Source organism: Euwallacea similis, chromosome 4 (genome assembly GCF_039881205.1).
Source record: "Euwallacea similis isolate ESF13 chromosome 4, ESF131.1, whole genome shotgun sequence".
NCBI lineage: Eukaryota > Metazoa > Arthropoda > Insecta > Coleoptera > Curculionidae > Euwallacea > Euwallacea similis.
Window position 1 is genome coordinate 7,549,254 of NC_089612.1, and position 21,760 is coordinate 7,571,013.

The window sequence follows — 21,760 nt, forward strand, 5'->3', positions numbered from 1 at the left end:
TTTTCGAAATCAAATTACTGAATCGCAAATATTTTTAAATAAAAAAAGTCTTCTTATTTCATCTTGCTAGGACAGACCATTTTATAAAAAAATTAGTCTTTATAAACCGGTGCACGATTACATGGGCATCGAAATCTATGAAGCAAAGAATTAGAGCAAACATTGAAATGAACGTTTTCAACATTTGTTGTGAATAAAGGATAAACACTTAATAATATTAGTCTTGTTATTGCTCGTTAATAAAAAAATATTTCTATTACAAGGATGTCTATTATGTTTATTAACATACATTTCGATGTCCATGTAATCGTGCGTCGGTTTATAAAAACTCATTTTTCTAGCAAACGGTCTATCCAAATAAGATGGAATAAGAGAACCTTTTTACTTAAAAATATTTGCGATTCCATAATTTGATTTCGAGAATTAAGAAATGTCACAAACAAAAAAGTTAGGGCAACATTTGCATAAGAGACCCCTTGTATGTGACTAAAATTTGCAATTATTAATATCAAAAAAGTTTCCCCATTTCAACTTATTATAGTATACCGAATTTCATAATTTTAGTGCCAACCGTTTCGAATATATTGCAAAAAACCATCTTCAGAGTTCCCCTCTTTGAAGGGTTCCAGCACCTTTAAGAAGCAATTTTTATACATATAAGAGCTTTTTTTATTATTGTAATCTCTAGAATCACCTCCTAAAATATTTCAATGTCATTTCCGGACACCCTGTATAAAGCCGGCAATATAAAAAACGTTTCAGGCACATGGGGAAATAAAACAAAGTCGTGAAATATGAAGAATCAAAATTATAATGTTTATTTGATAAGGCGTTCACAAAAAGCTTCATTAGACAAAATTTACAATTACATTCACATGTTTATACATATCTTTGGTGAGAAGAGAAGAGATTTAAAGAAACACGTTTTCCTTTACTCCCGCGGACTTGGCCTTTTGATTTCATACAAATATGGAGATTACCAAAGCAATGCGTTTCTTAATGGGACTTTTACTAATCCGTTTGAGTTTTGCCTAACAAAGGTACATCGCAGGCATTTAATAAACGTACCGCAATGTATGTTCATGAATAATATTTTTGAAAATTCCTGTCGTATATCAGTGCTCATAGATAATCATAACGAGACATTTTAAAACAGCGTAATTTGAAATAGATATAGTATGTGGTGACAAAAAAAAACGAAATTTTGCTTCAAATTATCTTATAGACCGCCTTTTAGATATGGTAATTACCGCTTACACAAGCAAAAACAACACCCAATACACGTGGAGGTCTTTCTCTTTCACCATTTCTGGTTTATTTTCTGCAACACCTTCGCATAGTTTTTTAGAAGCTTTCGATATTATTATTTACTCTACTAATTACATTGTTTAAGGTGCAAATGATAAATCCAATCTTACACAGCACGATTTTTTAAAAGAATAATTCAGAGCATTGTCATATTAGCATACAAAACCGTACTGTATAACACACATTAAGGTACAATAAGACGGTATTATTTATCTGCCCTTGGGTCAAGCTTAGATAATAATACGCTCTTTCAACTACATTTTTGACCATCTATATACAAAATGTAAATATCTCACAGAAGTTTCATATCACTTGGGGCCACATTAGCGCGGATAGCTGGAGTACAGCAGAGCTGGGCCCCACCGTCCTCAAACCAATCCTGGAGGTTTCACATCTAACCCCGTAACCATATCCAACCCCCCCAGAGGCTGCGATGGGGAGGGTGTCTGGTTCATGGAGGAGGGCGAGTTTACGTTATTGGTCAAATCGCTTTGACTGTTCTCCTCAGAGTCACTACAAGAGTCCGAACTGCCCTTCTTGCCCCCATTGTGGGTCTTGACGTGTTTGGCCAAATGGTCAGACCGCATGAAGCGTTTATTACACACGGGACACGCGAACCGTTTTTCCCCTGTATGAGTCCTTAAGTGCCTTTGTAGTTCATCAGACCGCGTAAACCTCTTTCCACAAAACAACCAATTGCACACAAAGGGCCGTTCTCCGGTATGCCATCGAAGATGGGCCTTCAAGTGGGAGGTTTTACCGTAGACCTTGCCGCATCCAGGAATATGACAGCTGTGTATATTCTTCTTGCGCAGGTGAACACCCGCAGGCCCGAGGCGCTCTGCTTCTTGGCAATTTGGACAATCACAAGTTGCTCTTCCTGTGTAGCGTCTCTGGGATCTTGGGGATGGAACCTGAGGAGGCAGGCCGCCAGTACCGCCCGTAGGAGAAGGACTTGAAGCGGCAGCGTGCAATCCAAAAGAAGCTCCAACAGTTTGCCCTGGAAGCATGGACTTGTAAGTATCTTGAAGCAAGTGTTGTCCCGAGGATAGCAGATGATTCGAGGCCAGAGAATGTGTCAAGCTGGAATAATCTGAAGGATAATTAGCTGCCGCCATCTGAGCGTGCATTCCAGCAGCTCCACTCATATCCAACCAACTTCCAGCGGTAGAGTGAACGTCCCACCAGGTGTTAGCTCCAGTGACGGAGTCACTTTTAATACCTCCATGGGTAGCACTGGACATGGTGTTGAAAGGCCAAGTTTCATAGGGGTGTCTAGAGTAAACGGAACCTAAGGCTGCATGGTGGGCTGTGGCAGCCCCTTCAACCTTTCCAAGTAGTGAGCCTTGATGGTGCACATTCTCAGTTACCGAAGGTTGGGCTGTAGCTCCTGGAAAGTATAGATCGCTTCCATACGAAGCTGTTGCCGGACCCGAGGCGCAGGACGTCATTACCGACCTAGAATACGTCGGATTTGGGCCTGCAGAGGAGCGCTGACTAGGTAATGAAGTGGCGGAGGACACCCCAGTACTTCCTGGAGATGGAGCTCCTTGAGGGGACTTCTTCCAGGGATGAAAACCTTTTCCTACAGCTGCGTCCGCGAGGGGAGGAGGCGATTTGCTGCTGAGTTTGTTGCACTGGGCCGCCAGCATCGCCAGGGGGGTACCTCTTAGGCTAGGGTGTTCCTGTAACCAAAAGCAAGCAGCGTTAACTCAATAATAACGTCAAAAGTTATTATTCAAACTAGTCGTATATAATGCGTTAATTATGGGCAATATTACTGTCCTTTTTCATATATGGGTCCCTCGAACCGCAGTCGGCGCTTTAATCAACAGTATAATGAAAAGTTGGCGCCTGTGGGTCGCTTTCGAGACACGCACAGCTAAACAAAAAGAATTAAAATCATTCCCAAGTCAGTGGTCGTCATTACGGAAGGACCCCGCTTCGGGCAGTCGTCCGGCTCTTCAACTTCAAAAAATATTAAATTTGTTTACGTCATTGTCGGCCCCACTTTCAACGGGTCTAATTAGTGTGACGTCACGTGAAAGCAGGGAAAATAAATAAAACTTGAATTTGTATTAACGACAACTTGCGACTTTTTCACATCACTCAGAGGTAGTTTAGAAAAGTGCTTCAATTTTGGAATCGATCATTCGATATTAAAAAAATCACTTAAGTTTCAAACACAATCATTTCTACTCCAGAATAATCACTTAAATTTTAGAAAGTATTACTCTTTTGCATTTTATTACATTTTACCAGTTTTATTTGTATATGAGTGTCATAGGAATTCAGTCATTGAGTCGTGTGGAATTCAAAAATTAACCAGGTGTATTTGCGAAAATAACAATCATATTTCAGAAATCGTCTTTTGTATGAGAAGCTGTCTTGTTTGTTTTTTTTTGAAAACTTAGAAGAATTTACTACGTACAAAAGATTTATCAAATCTTATCAACAATTTTATGGCTTTAAAGGTAAATTGAAATTACGGACAAATTTCAATTTCATTTGATGTCAAATATCTCTTTTCTTCATAGTTTTAATGTCTATTTTATAGTATGTTTTCAAATATGGTGATATATGGAAATTTCACAAACGATAAGAGATGCCATGCTGGTTAAATTTGAAAAAAGCTGCCCAATTCAGAGGTCATTAAAATGTTGCTTCGGAATTTGTACAGTTTTCGCTACTTTCGCCGACATTCGAAACATTCAGATTTTCATTTTTCCTAAAAAGTGAAAATTGCTCACTACCAAAGTAAAAATAAAGACGCTTCTTTATGAAGAATTAAAATCTGTTACCAAGTTTCAAATACAAGCGATATAATAGATTCCCAAATACAGAATTAAAAACATCCAGCAGAATAAAAACAAGCAACCTTTGCATAAGGCCAATTTAGCGGAACCGAAAGTTAGCATTATTTCTGGGACACCCTGTATAAAAAAACTAGTAGGAACTCTGGTATACTATTAAATGGGTCATATTATTTCGTTTTTAGGTTCATCTGGCTCGAAAAAACCCTTTGTTGCAATGCGATTTGAATTGACAAAACACAGAAATTTTGGAGAGTGTTTCGAAGAGATCCACGAATTTTCTCCATGTAGAAAAAGTGAATACACCACAGTGAGTGGCTCAAAATGAATGCTTTTACGGTTGGATATTAAACCGGCCTAAAGCGCATCTCTTAAATAAAACGCCCTGTATATTAGTAAATGGATTGAAAGGTAGTTAAATTTCTTTTAAAGTATTGTAGGATATTCTTATATCTAACTTGTCATATTCCTCTAATAAACGCTATTCAACGTATCGTCCCTTAACGTTGGATTTTTCGGCATTTTTGCCGAAGGTGGCTCTGGACGCCTTCGGCATGACGTCTGCCATGACGACTGCAAACAAACAATTGTGAATCATTTGCGTCGTCACTTTGAAGATTTCTAAGAACGACGATCGGGATGCAAATTCCAAATTCATCGTAAAAAGTACAGTGGCTCGAATCAACATCAGTGGCGTAGTAACGAATTGAGTTTCATTACCATGTTGTAAAACTAATGTATTATCCAGCTTTGTTATGGCACAATCCACTTTTTTCCTTTATTCTATTTGGGAATGAGGCCTCACACACAAGTAGGGGTGACTATTCTCAGTTAGAACTGACTGAGAACAACATTTATCCTTTACTAAGGACTAGGCATTGAATGATAATAATAATAATGTAGCTGCAACTGGGAGATTCACCCCCAATCTACAAAATTAAAAAAATTACTCTGACACCCTGTGGAATGAGAATAAGCAATGAGGTAAGTTTAGCTGAATCGATCTATTCTTTTATCCACTAGCACGCTACATACACTTGTACCGATGTCTCTGGGCCACCCTGTATTAATATATTATTTGGTACTTTATATCGTTTTTTATACCTGTATATGTTTTCGTGTTGATATCGTTTCTTAGATGACTCACGCTCACGCCAGTGTTAACGCGGCGACGGCTATGATGGTTCGACTCTGGAACCATTAATCGGGATAATCGGGTGTTTTATTGTTCCAAAGACTAGTGATATCCGTAGTGAGTGTAACTGACACTTAGTGAGTGAAAATGGGCGTGAGCAAGCCTCGTTTTGTTTGAAAGGAGCATGACACATCGCAAGGTTAGTTGTAATTTAACAAGAGAAAGTGGATGTTGCTGATGAGATTCTATTCGTTTTTTCATTTTCTGTGTATTGTCCTTGTATGTTCCTTTTTTGCTTTTAATTTCACTAGAAATATGGCAGTTTATTAATTTCGAAAAAGACAGGGCAAATCACTCGCTCAGCTAGCGAGTCAAAATAAGTGTTGTCAAAAAGCAGCAACTTTGACGATTAATTTGAAATGTCCACAAAACCTCATGGAGGAAAAGTGGATCTACATTATACAGGGTGATTCACAATTAATGCGTTTATGGTAAAACACTAAACTTGCCTAAAGTGCAAATTTTAAACAAAATATCCCGTATATTATCAAATGCGCTGAAACACAATTAAACTTCCTTTAAAGCAATGTTTCATGTTCCTATACCTAATTCGACATAGTGTGGCGCAAAAAAGTGTCTAGACACGGCTTCAGTCAGAGTATAAAATGTTCCAAAATCGAAAGCATTAATTGCACTTAACAATGTACATATAAAAAAGAAATCTCATAAACAGGTCTTTTAAACAATACGATTTATTAGCAATAAAAAAAATGAAAAGGCCAATTAACACAAATTATATTCAAGCCACTATGAAATACAATGGGAAAAAAGCGTTTAGACACATTCTACAAGTAACAACAATTTTTTAAAATATTTTGTCAGTTATCCTTGACTTTTTATAATTGCTTCTAACCGTCTAGGCATAAAACGAACTAAATTTTTAGTTATTTCTGGGAAAATGCTCATCCATGCATCCATGAATTCCCTTTTCAAATAGGTACGATTGCGTATCATCTTTTTTCGAATTTTTTTGTCCAATTCTTCCCACAAATGTTCAATTACATTCACATCAAGTGACTGCGGGGGTGTTTCCAATACATAGAGAGTATTGTAAAGAAGCCATTCCTTTACTAAACACTATTTATGTTTAGAATCGTTATCTTGCTGAAAATAGTAACGATCCTGTAGAGACAATTTAATGTCGTTTCAACGCAAATTACTCATTAAAATGTCTAAATAAGAGTATTGGTTCATAATATCATCTATGAATACAAGATTTCCTTCACCATTTGTCGCCATACATCTCCATATCATCACATTACCTCCTCCGTGTTTAACTGTGAGCTAAAGATTTTCCTTATTGAGACTCATATCTTTTTTCTCCGAACTAATTTTCATCCATCCCATATCCAAACGCTAAATTTGCTTTCGTTAAAAAATATAATGGTTTCAAGGGCAGAAAGACCAATATGGTCGATAGCCTATTTCGATGAAATGAAGATTATATATATGTCCTTGTGTGGTTAAAAGATGTTGATGATCGCGAATGTTGTAAGGAATGTTACGTGCACCACATATATATATATATATATATAATGGTTTCCCAATATTCAGTTAATTTGTATTTATGAGCATTTGTAAAATCTACTCGCTTTTTTCTCTTCAGTTTATGAATTAACGATTTACGACGTGCAATACGAGCCTCTGAACCTTTTTTTTTTCAATTTGTTTCTCACCCTTTTTGGTATTAAGACTTCACTGTTGCAGTTTCCAAATCTCTGGCGAAGTTTGTTAAACTTTCAAATGGATTCCTCTTAATAGTTCTGACAATAAAGCGTTCATTCCTGTCGTCAAATTTAGAGGGTCTACCAGTTCGTTTTTTATTTTGGGCTGTATTTAAAACTTTAAATTCGTTTATAATATACATATGCCACTGAAAACTGGTGTTTACCATTCAGTGTTCCTATTTCTCTTGAGGATTTATCTTCTTTATAAAATTTAATAATTAAACTTTTTTTCAATTGTCCCTAGTTTTTGGAGCCATTATATAAAATTTGAAGTTTCTCTTGTTTTAACGAGGAAGCAACTGATTCTAAATGATCTTGGCAAATCTGTTGCTACATGTTCTTTTGTTTTTTACAACTAGGAAATTATTGAACAGCGACATTCGTGTGTGTTTAAATACTTTTTTCCCATTGTATTTCATACCTTTTTGAATATAATGTGTTTATTGGTTTTAATAAGTTTTTTATTGCCAATAAATCATATTGTTTAAAAGGCCTGCCTATGAGATTTTTTTTATAAATATATTGTTAAGTGCAATTAATACCTTAGGTTTTCAAACTCTTTATTCTCCGACTAAAGCAGTGTCTAAATACTTTTTCTGCTACTATATTTCACTAGTAAATGCTGTTTTGTGTATCGTTTCTAAGCTTTGAATCGTTTTGGCATTTTCAATAAAGGTGGCTCTGGGACGCCATGATGCCTGAAAACAATCCAATTGTTCAAACAGTTGCGAGTCATTTGTGCGTCGTATCGAAGATCTCTGAGCCACGCTAAGAATTATGGTGCACCTGCGATTGCCAAATTGAACGTGAACCGTACAGCGGCTCAAATCCAGATCAGTGGCGCATAAAATGAAAAATTTTTCTACAGTTCAGCTAAATCACTCTATTTTTTTACCCTCGAAAATCTGTTTTTGGGACATTCAGTATATTTTGTGTCTTATGTGCGTCTTATTGAACTTTCATGTGGTTAATTCTGTTTGTTGAAAAAGAAAGTTTCTACTAACAGGGAAACAAGATTATTATTGGGCCAAAGCGCATTGGCATAATGATTTTTCCTGCAATTTTTGAACATAAATTCCTGTTCGTGGCTTGTTCTTTCCGCTGCTTGATTCAAAACTTTTGTTCTCAGCCAGTTAGGATTTTTTTAATCATTCGAATAATTAAAAATAAGAGCAAGCGATAATGATTCAGCTATATATCTTTTGAAAAAAAAATTGTTGAAACAGAAAAATGAAAACCGTACTAAACTCTAACTCTTTCTCTCTCCTTTCGCTCTCTCTCTCTCTGTCTCTCTTTTTGTTAACCAAATAAACGCGTTGTAAAACATATTGTTAGAGGTTCATAGAATGCTTCTATCAAAAGACCCTGGACAAACAACGTCACTTTAAGCCGATTACACCATTGTCAACTGTCCACGTCGAGAGCTGAACACGGATTTTCGGACATAATCCTTTGATCCGATGTGACAACTCTTGTACCTGTGCCACTGCAGATTAAAAATATTGTGCGGAAGCTCATATTTCAGAACTGTCAGCCACAGCGTGAACATCGTAAATTATTTCTGAGTGTTTGTTTGAGCTTGAAAAATTACAATTTTTATTCATTTGTCACGTATTCTTGTCAGTATGTTACGAAACCGTCCTGCAAGGGTACACTCTAATAATCGGGTTTAATAAAAGTGTTCTCCATAATGCAATTTCAGATCTAGATTTAGAAGGCTCTAGGCGACTAGTGTTACATTATCTGCTCTTAATAGTTGACTACTGTTACCATTTGCAGGACCTCGGCCAGCAGCAGTATAATATTGCAGTTAGTGTCGAGTGGCCCTGAATTTATATGATACGTTAATTAGATAAAGCCTTTAATAAAAAGATAGTGTTTCAGATTTGTGGATAACGAGCAGTTTCACGAGCTTCAATTTGCGCGCTTTCACTACCCCGGGGTGCCCGACAAAAACCCTTTTAATGAAGCCGTCACGTTTGGAATGGAGCACAGAAAAGTAAATACATGTCAGAAAATTTAGGTCATCATTGAAACATTATTATCAATCCTAAATCAAACAGAAACAACCGGTCAGAGCCAATAGGGCAGCCGAAAATGACTTTTTAATAATGACGGATCTTCCAACGTACCAAACGATAATGACGAATTGATTGGCAGACCAAACAGCCCCTTTTGCCCCCCGCAGTTAACAAGGATGTCAGCTGGTGGGGGCGTAAACAGTTCAATTTTATACACATATGGCGCTCTATTTGTGGTTTTCTCAGATCCAATTTTTCTATATGCGATGTGGTTAAGTTAACCTTTGGTTCAGAGGCTTAAATTGATAAAGATATTACCAGTGGAGGGCGCTTCCGCCCGTTTACATTTGACTAGCCCATATAAGAGGAATTTGCAATAAACTTTTCGTCTCCTTACTTCTTAAGGATTTCAGTTTTGAAGTCTCAGAATTTTATGGAAATTTCCAAAAAAAAAACTGTTTTTTTTGTAAAGCGAAGTTCCGTTATGAGGCAAGTTTCACAAAACGTTATTAAAAAAAATTGTTCAAAATTAACGTCTATATCGCTACACAAGTCTTCAAATTTGTTCAATAGTTTGTGACAATGAAAGTCAGAAAATTAATGACCGTGAAGAAGCAGTGGAGCATCTACGAAGCTTAATTTTAATAAGCTCTTCCCATCTAATTCATTAAAACATTCTTATTTGTTACGTATGAATATTACCAGTAGGAACGAATAAGATCGCTTGATAATGAGGAAAAAAGTAAAACGCTTAAATTTGCATGCAAATATAATGTGGGCAAACTGGACTGTTTTCCAACTTAAATTTTACTACATTCTACATTCTGCAAAATATATCTTTATTCTACTACAAGATACCACCTTTTGAGAAAGGCTTCATGAAGTCACCTTCTAGACTAATAAGTTTAGTTAAAAATAATTGAAATGCCCCCAAGAAATTCTGCATTTGCATAAATGCTGCGTGGTAAGTATTAGCATGCAAAGATTTGATATTAAACACCTGCATAATAGTGAATGTTAACTGTCAATCATGTTTTATGAAAAATGCCCGGATCCAGGGTATTAAAAATGCAAAGAATGTGTGTATATAATTGCTGAAGAAATATCGTTAAAATATATCTATGTAAAACGAGAGAGGAAAGGAAATATGGAATACAGGCTCATGGACTAACATTCTCGTTTAAAGTGATTTAAATTAAGAAGGGGCAATAATTAAGTAGTTAACGCACCTAGTGAACGAATATTTAATAATACATTAATTTTTCACTTTACCATTGTTATTAACTTTAAAGTATTGTGTGTCTTTCATATTCCACATTTTCCCATTCCCATCTATTTTCGAATTTACGAGATTAGCTATAATTCCAGTTCATACAAAGAAGCAGTAAGAACTGACAAACTAATAAATTCACCTTCTTCGGATTGCCAAATAGATATATTTAAATAAATAATTAATATTAAACGCGGGATCCCTATCCTGAAAAGTATCCAATTGATGTTTCCTGCCTACCAATAGGTCCCCGACCTAGCCACGACTCGGTATAGCATCAAAATGCGTCTATTGATTGTGGTCTCCCATCATTCTGCGATGTGCCCCCTCATCCATTCGGATTTAAGATCATTTTCCAAAGGAATTTCTGAGATTTTTATCTTCACCTCATCTAGCTGTTCATAAACTATTATCATATACAGGGTGGCCCATTTAAAAGCGGGACATCCCAATAACCTTTGTATTTGGGAAGAACTATTTTTAGAGCAATATTTTAGAGCAAATTATCGTATATTTGCTATAAACCCACGTCTACTGCATTATTTTTACGAACAAAATTTTAGATTTTTTTTAACAAAAAAATATGTGTACACCACTGGATTAAGCGTCCTCGGAAATGTATATTTTGGAGATCTTTTGCCAGTCAGAATGTGTGAAAATGAGATCATTCATGCCACTTGCACTATTAATTCAATATTCGAATGAATCGCTGATCACAAGTCACAAAGTCTTCCTCTATACAATTGATTTTTAGGTTAAAGTTCACGTTGAAAAACGATTCAACTGGGTATATTACCTTAAAAATACTGATAATAATCAGATATTTCATTACAATAAAAATCATATTATTACCGGCGTCAGGAACAATTTATCCGATATAAATGCGAAGGTGGTACATACATTTTATCATATTCCTTTTCCGTTTTTTTTCAAATTCCTTATAATTGACGAGGTTTGTATGAGAGAATAATTGTATGACAATAAGATTGCATTTTCCATACTTCCATAGTTTCCACATTATGTTGCCTATTTTGTTTATCTTTTTGTAATAAATTAGCCCTAATTTAACATTCTCCATATCTCAAGTTAAACGTAGCACAATCTACTGATATTTTTGTGACAGAAAATTAAATTTAACCTCGATTAAGTATTTAATCAATGACATTGAAGTTCCATTTAAGTACTGTCGAGAAAAGTTTTTGTGTCCATGGCTTTTTTTGGTTTGTGTACGACATTAAACTCTAAAAAAATTTGGGAGCTAATTATTGTTAATTCCTATATTTTCCCTGCGTTGTGCCTAAGAGTGCTGGAGCGTGTGCAAAAATAATAAACTTATTTTAACACATGTACAGGGAGTTTTCTAATTACATGTAGAACATTTAAGGGCGTAATCCTGGATGCATTTCAAGTGGGAAACGTCTAATAAAGAAATATTCGCAAATGCTTCATTTTCTAAATACAGGGTGTTGAAATATACCAAAAAAAAAAACGTTTTCCTTAAATATGTCCAATATGGCTCAAATTGGATTTTTATTGATATAAAAAATTATATAATCGTTATTTTTTACTGACGTTTAAAGTGGCAGCAAGTTCATAATTAGTGCAAGGTTTACTTAAGACAGATGTATTATAAGTAATGGTAGTCATTTTCAACAGTTCTTATAATATTCAATTAAGTTTTTTTTCTTGATTTTGAAATGAATAAACCTTGCACCGATCGATTATTTATAAAGCGTTCCTGCAATTTTTTCGATTCTGTTTGGAACAAAGAACATAAAAATCGAACTTAACTAACGGCAAATGCAGTGTCGTACATTTGCGTGTAAATAGTATAACAAAAATATCCCAAGCGGACGCCACTGTTGCATGGAAAAAAATCTGATTACATGTAAATATAGGGCTTTTTACTACACATTCGCAGGCTAAAATTTCAAAAATCCAATTTGAGCCATATCGGAAATATTCAAGGAAAACTTTTTTTAATCATATTTCAACACCCTGTATTTTGTAAACGAAACATTTGCGGACATTTGTTTACTAGACATTTTCTACTTGAAATACATCCAGGACTACGCCCTTAAATTTTCTACGGGTAGTTAGGAAACACCCTGTATACATAGCCCTATATTAATAAATTAAAGAGAAAGAAGAGTTGCCAAGTAAAACCAAGTAAAACTTATAACTTATGTTTTGTCTTAAGAATGAATAAGGGATAACACTCACAGGTTTGGCCACATATTTAATTAACATTCTGTATATTGCCTAAGTTTAAGCTTTAACGTGTGAACGAAAGACTTGAAAAGTAAAAGAAAATACGATTTAAATATTTGTTACTTTGATCTGAGACATCCTATACAGGGTGTTGCATAAACACACTGCACAAATGTAATGGGGCATTTCTTGAGTCAAAATAAGAGAAAAAAAATTATATAATCATACGAATATTCGAAATTGCGCCATTTTCGACATACAGGACACCTACCTCGGTAGATCTCTTATAACGGTTTCTGTTGGCGAATTTAATCCAGGTTGACATTAAATAGAAAGGAATAATAACACATTATGTTTGCACTAATTATCTCAATACAAAGTTTCCCCGTTTGTCACGGTGAAATCTGGGTCCGCTGCATTAAGCCTTCTGTGTTCAATACTAGCCACTTAATGAAAAATGCACAAGGAAATAGTCTCTTTCTCAAAACCCATTTCCAAACTTGTCCTATCGAATTTTCCAAAATGCCGGCTTGAGGGCTCCAAGCGGTCATTTACTTTGGACTGCGTCCGCCTTGGAACGAGCACCTTGAGGCTCTTCATGCATATAGATTTGTTATTTAGCCAGGGGGTTTGGCTCCTTTACAACGGAATCTCATTAAAGACTGTTAGCTTATTTCTCGATTTAGAGCTGAAGAGTGCCAACTGCGCAAAGACTGGTAGCTGCTAACATACTGCATCACTTGCCTTGTTAATGAAGGATACAGGAATAATTAACTTCAAAGCCCGTAGCTTGAAGCACTCGGAAATTAGAGAAGCGCAAATTGGGGTCGAATGATAATTAATAGTTTATTGAGCAATTAGACATTTTTTCTTGATAAAATGGCGGCGGTACTTGCGGCAGGTGGTCCTAAGAAGTAAGAAATGCAGGCTGTTCCTGTGTATGGATTATTAATTTGCTATCACCAGCAGCCTTCGAGAACACCATATGCTCCGCTGTACTAATTATTACCTATACTTATTTATCAACTTTTCAGCAGGCATGTTCTTATTCACTTTTCATGCGGGCGTGAACTTCGGAGCAGGACTGTTTTCATTTATTTTGCAATTGATAATTAATACCTAGAACACTCCAGCTTTGCTTCAAATGTGGTTGGAAAATTGTCAAAAGTGCCAAAAATTGTGCAAATTAATTTACTACCGGGAACAACGAAGTAACCCTGATTCCTGTGAAGAAACTGCGATTAATCGTATATTAGCGAGTAAAACCCACATCTGTTATAGTTCATTAATAGTTTGCTTAATTCGGCGTAAAAATTCGAATTAATTCTTGGCGGCAATTCAGAAACAATTAATACCCACTTATTATTCTTTATAAGCTCTCCTTTATTTTGCCGACATTCCGAAATTATTAATGACCTGCTGAGAACTGGTCAGTGGTTTTATAGTAGTTGTGAATAACACCAACCACTTGCTATTTATCATAATCTTTTTGCTTAGAACGTATTTGTATGTAGGTACAGGGTTGTAATGTCAGAGATGTAATTGAAGACAAGAAAAGCAAAGTATATCTATTCGCTATACAGGGTGGCCCATCTAAAAAATTATAACTGAGTAAAATTATTTAATTTTATTTACGTTGCATTTTTATTTTCTTTACGTTCGGGGCCTTTTTTGTGAATTTTTGCGCCTATCGATCATTGTCATCGCTCTATCGATGATGATGATCGATTATAGTAAGACAGCAGTAGTATATTTTTAATTACAGAAGCGTAAAACTCATTTTCAGAATGGTTACCATTTTAGGGATTAGAAACCAGTTTTATTTATAATTCATGCATCGCATGCTCGATCATCCAATAATTTAACTATGAGTAATTTGCAATAGGTTTACGTAATATATCGTTGTTTTGATCCATCTGAGACAACATGATTGCAAATAATGCGGGTAACTCTATGACACAGACATAAAAAGCGGTTATTTGGTTCTTGGCAACAATTAATTTAATACTTCGAAATAAATTGTTTTTAAGACATCCACATTTACATATTATACTCCTGAGGGCTATCTTCTGACCATCGATGATTTTTTTAACCGGGCAGCCCTTCCGGGAAGACTTTTCTATTTGAAACCAATTTCTGAGTAACACAATTATGGGCTTTTAACTAATTTTCTGTCAGGTAAACGAGTCGCTTCTAATTTTCATGCAAATGCAGCCGAAGAGGGTCCCCGGCTTGACCATAGGAAATAGAAGTCTGATGGCATTGATTTACTTATATTCCCCCAAGCGCCATATGCCATTAGTGTAGCATCGAGGGAATAAAAACTAATAAAAATTAATAATATCGAAGTTATTAATAGCTGGCAACTGAGGATAACTTACGGTGACTCATGAAACTCTTCCACAGAGATAAACTGGTAAATTCGCCAGTGCTCACAGGTATTTTTTTCGTTTTGAACGAACTGTACGCCACTGTGAATTTTGATCCAAAAGAAGCCCACCGAATAATCACGCGGCATCGTTTATTGATTAATGTTTTGAATTATGATCCAAAAGTTCTCACAGCCAGACTCTTTCAGAAGTAATTAACGGAATGACCTTCGTTTACAGTAGTCGGTGGTCCCGTTGCTTCTTTTGTATCTCTTTCTCTCTTATCGCCCTGGGCAGTTTTTGCTTTTTATTATGGACGAGGATAGCGCTTCGGCTTGACCGCTACACGGCCAAGTCAGCGGGACAACAAAAGAAGATGTATTCGGCCACGCCCAGTGGCTACAATGAGATTTGGAGAATAAGTGATATTTATTTGTGGCTTTTGGACTTTAATGGAATAAGCAATAATTAAATTCCTAACGATTTCCTCGGCTAAAAGTGTCTTCGATTGATGAGTTTAATCTGAATATTAAATTGATGGTGGATTCGCAGAAAAACAGGAACTAAATCAATTATTTTATGAAGGAGCACATTTATATACACTGGGTCCAAGACATGATGTCCACCATGGAGACCTTGTAAACAGTAATAGATGCGGACTTGGATAAATGGCAGAAAAGTTACGCTTTCACAGGCGTAGTTTCATGCTGCAAACAGATCTAGAAAATTATTTTTGGTTTCTCAGTTATTTCGAAAAACTGAAATTTTCTATTTTTTTACCATTTTTATGGTAAGAAATAAATGAAAACTAAAACCATTTTCCCATTGCAGTTCTTTATAAGCTTCAACGTAACAGTCTTGGTTTCATTTGATAACATTTCCTTTATCGCGAATAACTGTCATCCTTTTTTTAATACGGCCCTGGTAAGTTTTTGTCAATTTGAAAATAAGACAACTTTTTGTTAGAAATTCATTAATATATCACACACAATAACTTACGGAGTGTTTTGTTTTTTGTTATATTTTTTATTATTTTACAAAAATTATTCAAATAAGTGGCCATTATTTTTTAAGCGTAAATAATATCTCCTGAATGTTACAACTAAAACTCTAACCGATATGTTATTATTTATCGTTTCGTCCAAATCCCCTTTCAAGTAAAATGGTGATAAAAGAAAGAACCGGTTATTCGCGTGCCAGATATTCCAACCCACATGTTAAACCCAAAGCGATGTTGGTGATGCGTAATCCTGTGGGCACGAGTGTTTTTCCTGGACTAGTAATACGTATTTCTTCTACTGAAAGTTCTACTGTTTGTCCAAATATTTTATGTGGAAAATGTTTATCATTTGTACATTTACGTGTGTAGCATTCGCAAAATATTTTTCACCTTTCCTCATTACCAGACCGAAGTCCCTGACAAATTCTAAATTTAAAGGGATTTGCCATAGCATATAGTCTTTTTGGATAGTATCCAAGAGTCTTATGGCTAACAGACTGCAGCTATTCTTCAGGAGTTATTTGTTTATATTCAGTGATTCAGGCTTAGTGGTGTAGCCAGTATATACTGGCCACACCTTGAAGAAGGTGAAAACCAACCGTCAAAACATGAACAAATGTTCAATTCTAGTTCCGACGTAAAAAGAGAGTCCAAAGGCAAGTAAGTTTCTTTTCGACTCAAAAAAGTCGATATCTATATCAAATCCAAATCACAAAAGCTATCGATCGTCCCCTTTTTTATGCATTCTGATGAAGTAAAAATGATCGAATTTAATATGTTTTATGGCCTAGATGAAATGGATTTTTTCCCTGTTTTCTCGTTGTCATAAGAGTGTTAAAAAAATTTGAATATTTATTAGCTCCTCACGTTTACGTGTATTTCTGTAATGAAGTTCCACGTTCATATACAAGAGGTTGTTTAATGATATACCTATATGCCCTAATTGTTGGTTAAAGATCCTATGTCCCGGGACGTGGCTCCGTGTTGAAATGTTAAGAACATATTGGTTTTTTCCTTGATGTATCTTATAAGATTTTTCGGTTGATAGCAAAAGTATGTTAAAAAGTGATATTTTTTAAAAGATATTCCACTTTTAATAGCTCATACTTTTGTTGCTCTGAGCCACTGGACCCTTCTAGGACCACATTAATTTTTATTTTTAATTACATTATAGTAAACTCACTTTTTTAATATATCTTTTGCAAGAGTAATAAAAAAAACACAATATTTTTATCAACATTATTATCAATTGTTGTCCCGAAATAATGCAGAACCTTTTATTAATAAACACGGCAGGAGGTTCTGGTCATAGCTATAGCCATTGCAATTCAGAACTAAAGGGACTTTTCTTCGTCTAATCTTACAGATACCTGCATAAAAGATATGTAAAAATCACAACGAACAAATGTGTATGTAAATTGAATAGAGAATTTAAATTTTGATCAGCGGCAAGTCGTGAAAGTTAGAGATAAAAAAAACCCAAAAGCCTCACTATGACGATTACACGGACTTCAATCTGTATGAGCATTATCGTATGACTTAGTATTTGTATGATCGATGTGTATCTGTATGATCCATGTGGGAAGCAACAAATACAAATTAATATATTCTTTAAATTTAACAGTCAATATTTAGGTAAGGAAATACCAGCAGTTATTCATCAAACCCAATACATTTTTTGTATTAAACAAATATTTAACTATAAATGAGAGCCACACATTTACTGGAATATTTAAAACCTTCAGGGAGGGCCAGTCAAGTGAGCATTTTCCTGATGAGAAGTTCTAAGCACGAATATTGTGATGTGTGGTGAAGCATTTACAATTCCCCGGCAGGTATTGATAAAGCTCAAAATTTATTTGGAAAACAGTAAAAGTGGAATTATTATAAAAGAAAATAAAATAAAAATTAATAATTAATCTGTCCAAGACATGAGGAACAAAACCAACATTTGTAAACAAGACATGCGTAAAGACATAAAGGCGCAATAAATAAATTTTCATTTATCTTAGCTTTCACTCTTGACATTTAGCGCATGCGACAGGTGACAGTTTCAATTACTGGATTGCTGAATAATAATACTCTTTTAAATATTCAGCAGCAGTTTGCGAGCATATGAAAACACATAGATTGCACACAACAGGAGTACCTGAAATTTGATATAATTCATACGTATGTACGGAATGATCCAAATGAAGAAAATAATATCTACACGTGTACACAGTATTGTTAATATAGACGTTTGTCGTGTTAAAGTCTTAACACTACAAAATATGTTGCACAACCAGAAAATTGTTATAGTTAAAGTGCCAATTTAAAATTACTTCATTTTGATTCTTAACCATCGGTGTATGTCACTGTAAAAACATTTAAAATTAATGCGATTAACTGCATACTTAACACAGGAAAGTTAACACGTTCCTAGTAATCTGAGCGGATCAATTAACATGTAAGTAGAATTTGGTCAATGGTATAATGTAGTAGTTTAATCGATACTTTAGCTAATTAAGCTCAATTGAGCTTGTGCGTTTTTTGCAAGAGTAATTACCTCTCTAATAATCTTCCAGAATTTATTACCACAGACATAGCGGCAATCTGTTTAAATAATAAGTTTTTTAATGAAAATATATTTACACAGAAACTGCCGGGGTCTGCTTTAACACGACAATTGTTGCATGTAACTGCCGAAGTGGTGTGTGAATGAAGCAGAAGCACATGTTTCCGCATAGCTGCAGCTATTTTGAAGCATAAAAATTGTCAACCTCGATCAAAAATATGATTGAATGAGCCGACTGTGAAGTGAAAAACAAGTTTTGCCGAACAGATGTGCAACATGATTTGAATGGGGCATATGTGTAACCTGTGCTAGTGAGGACAAACGAAATGCGATATCTACACATTTCGTTTTATGGGATTTTCCACCAGCATTATCGCTGTCGAAGGCATTTGTAAGGAATTAAGTAAGGAAACAAAACCGTCAGGGGAATTTCCTCGGAACTCGCCATAAAGGGCGTGGCATTTTCAAATAAATTAAAATAAATCGTGCCCGTTTTTCTAATTTTAGTTTCGGTCTGGCACGACAAAATTAAGCGAATGTCGTTAACGGCTTCATTTATGTGAAGACGACAATCTTGTACCCTCGACACTCAACCTAATTTTAATATTTTTTTAATAATAAAACGACCGACAAGGAACGGGCGGAGCTATTTATGTAGAAAAATGACAGGTTGTATTTATTTTATTTTGTACGGTTTTGTTTTTGGCTTGTTGTGCGGCTGGAAATACAAAATTGACGTGTCAGCTTGAAATTACGTGAAACATTGGGGCGACACGCATTTTAATAGATTATGCTGTTCGGGCTTTTAACACCAATAGAGAGGCATTCGAAATATTTAGATCTGCCTTAGAATCATCACGCAAACCTGATATGAAGATTGAAAGCTGCTTAAGAAAAAAGCTATTTACCTGACAAGTGCGGAAAACTCGTGCTTTGCAGCATGATACTGGAATATGTTATGGAAGCGCATTACTACGACAACGCAGTATAGCGGCCAAGCACGAAGGGAGTGCTGAAGTGCGGTAAACATAGACAGAAATTGACAATGTCAGTGGCAAGTATGTTGCGCTTTCAGGACAATATCCTGCCAGGGCCACCTGCCGCGCCCTTTTCGCCGCATCTCGTCCAAATCTTGGAGGGTAAGCAACAGTACTTACCGCACAGGTCCGACCTACCGCCAAGAGCAATGAACATGAATGCAAATAGTCACAGGCAAAGTTAGAGATGATTAAAGTCTATTGCGGCTACACTTCCGTTAATATTGCCGATTTCTTTTCATCAACTAGATATAAACTCGAGACTAACCTAAGACTGAGATTGACTGGGGATAAACTGAACTGATGAGATTTAATAGAATCGTAACCGGTCTTCGGACTGCTCAAGTTAATTAAACACTGAACTGTAATGACGCATAAAGTTGTAATAGGTTTTAATCTTCTTAAAATTTTATTACGACTATTTCATTCATTTTTGTTACTCATGGCTATTGACACACTTAGTGCACAAGGCCGACCTCTGCGCTCTTGTGAATTAGTGCCTTGCATACTAATACCTGCTGTTTATGTTCAAAGATTTGTTCAAAATGCAGCAAAAACAACACGGCAGATGGCGTTGTTAGAATATTTCCCTGTAGGTGCAACATACTTGCAATTGAAATTACTAATTTCTGCCTACGTTTGATTGACTCGACATGAACCAATCTGAGGTCGTCTAATAGCATCGAACGCAGTCTTTGGGATACTCAATCTGGATGTGGACTGAAGCATAAAGTTGTACTCGTCCTTAATCCTGTCATTTGCTTTCATATGAATAGTTTTGTTAAATATCTTGGTCGCTTCTTAAAATTCTTGCTGTAATTCCAGTAATTCATTCGTCAATAGCATCAAACATTGCATATACAGGGTGTCGGGAAATGCTGCCAAAAACCAATAATCTTTCAAATGCCGTATAAGAAAACTATTAATTTGCCGTAACTGAACCCTCCATTTAATATTTGTATACATATGTATGTTTCTGAGAATTGGAACTTTGCTTCCGGAGAGTTAAATGCCATTTTTCGTACACCTTAAAAATATTATTGACGTGTTTAAGGATTTTTCTTAAATATTTTATAATCAGGTAGGTGTTGGTAAGCTTTCAAGTAAACATCCCGTAGATTTACTTAATGATTTATATGATTTTGCAAGAATTATTTTAATTTCAATTCGAATTCAGTTTTTTTACAAGAATTTAGAAGTGGACAAAAAATCACAAAATAATTGTAATATGGAAGAAGATGGAAATTTTCTGTTAAAAATGGGAAAACGAGTAAATTAGACATAAATTCTTGAAACTGAATTAAAAATAAAAAGGAAAATTATTGTTTTACCAATAAAATATACGCCATCGATTTTGTTTCCACCTTTGGGGTGACCTCTTACCAAATTGAAACGACAATAGAAAAACCTCCACTCAAACAAATTAGTGATGCAATTTTAATCCGCTTCTTGGCTTTTTGTCTACAATTTATAATTCATGTGGCATGTCTATATATATATAATTAAAAACGTTTTTCTTTATCTAAAATAGTTTAAACAATATATCTTATTCAGTCCGCCATTAAAACCACGATGTAGCAGAACTAGTATTTTATCATACTACTTCACCAACTAGTTTCGTACTAGTTTTACGCTAGTCCTACCAATATCAGAGCCGTTTGCGACTGCCTTAAGAGAGATGTCTTATTTTTAATATGTCAATAATGTCAAATATCTGTCATCGCTGTCATCCCCACGCGATATAATATTGCCGAATGTTAAAAGTGTATATTTGATATCACAGGAACTTTTTTTATTGCGCCCATGTATCTGAGTTTTTGGTGACAATTTTAAGATTTAAGTTAATATTTTTATAGATCTTGCAGCATAAAAGAGAAAATCAATTAAACATATATTGTGGGAGCATACCCCATTCTTGGATTTATGACTATTCTGTTTACTTACTCAAAAGGACAACAGACTATTGTGTTAGTTTACCTAAATTTTCGGTTTTGTTGACCTCGAGTCGAGTATCTACTTTGCTTTGTTAAATAGTGGTTTTTACCTTTAGTCTAGTCGTTTTTGAAAAAGTTGGTTGTATTGAGTTTTCTTGTCTCGAAAGGTACTTACTACAGGTGTTTCCCAAATGTTTAAAATCCGTTGTTTGTTGTGGGCTGATGTTTTATCTGACTTAAACACTACAAAGTAAGGTCAGATCACCCTTTTTTTTATATCGAGTTTGGTATTGGAGAAACAGGCATACGCTCTATTTT

General features: G+C 35.3%; 1 protein-coding gene across 5 annotated transcripts in view; it reads right to left on the bottom strand.

Annotated features, from left to right (window-relative positions):
• Nucleotides 1–810: 810 nt before the first annotated feature.
• LOC136408110 (transcription factor Sp9-like) overlaps nucleotides 811–21,760 on the bottom strand; it is an 85,299-nt gene continuing 64,349 nt past the window's right edge. For all 5 annotated transcript variants that reach the window (XM_066388925.1, XM_066388927.1, XM_066388926.1 and 2 more), the window contains one exon: nucleotides 811–2,993. In XM_066388925.1, coding sequence (XP_066245022.1) covers nucleotides 1,677–2,993 — 1,317 coding nt within the window. In that variant the 3' untranslated portion in view covers nucleotides 811–1,676. The remainder of the gene's footprint in view (nucleotides 2,994–21,760) is intronic.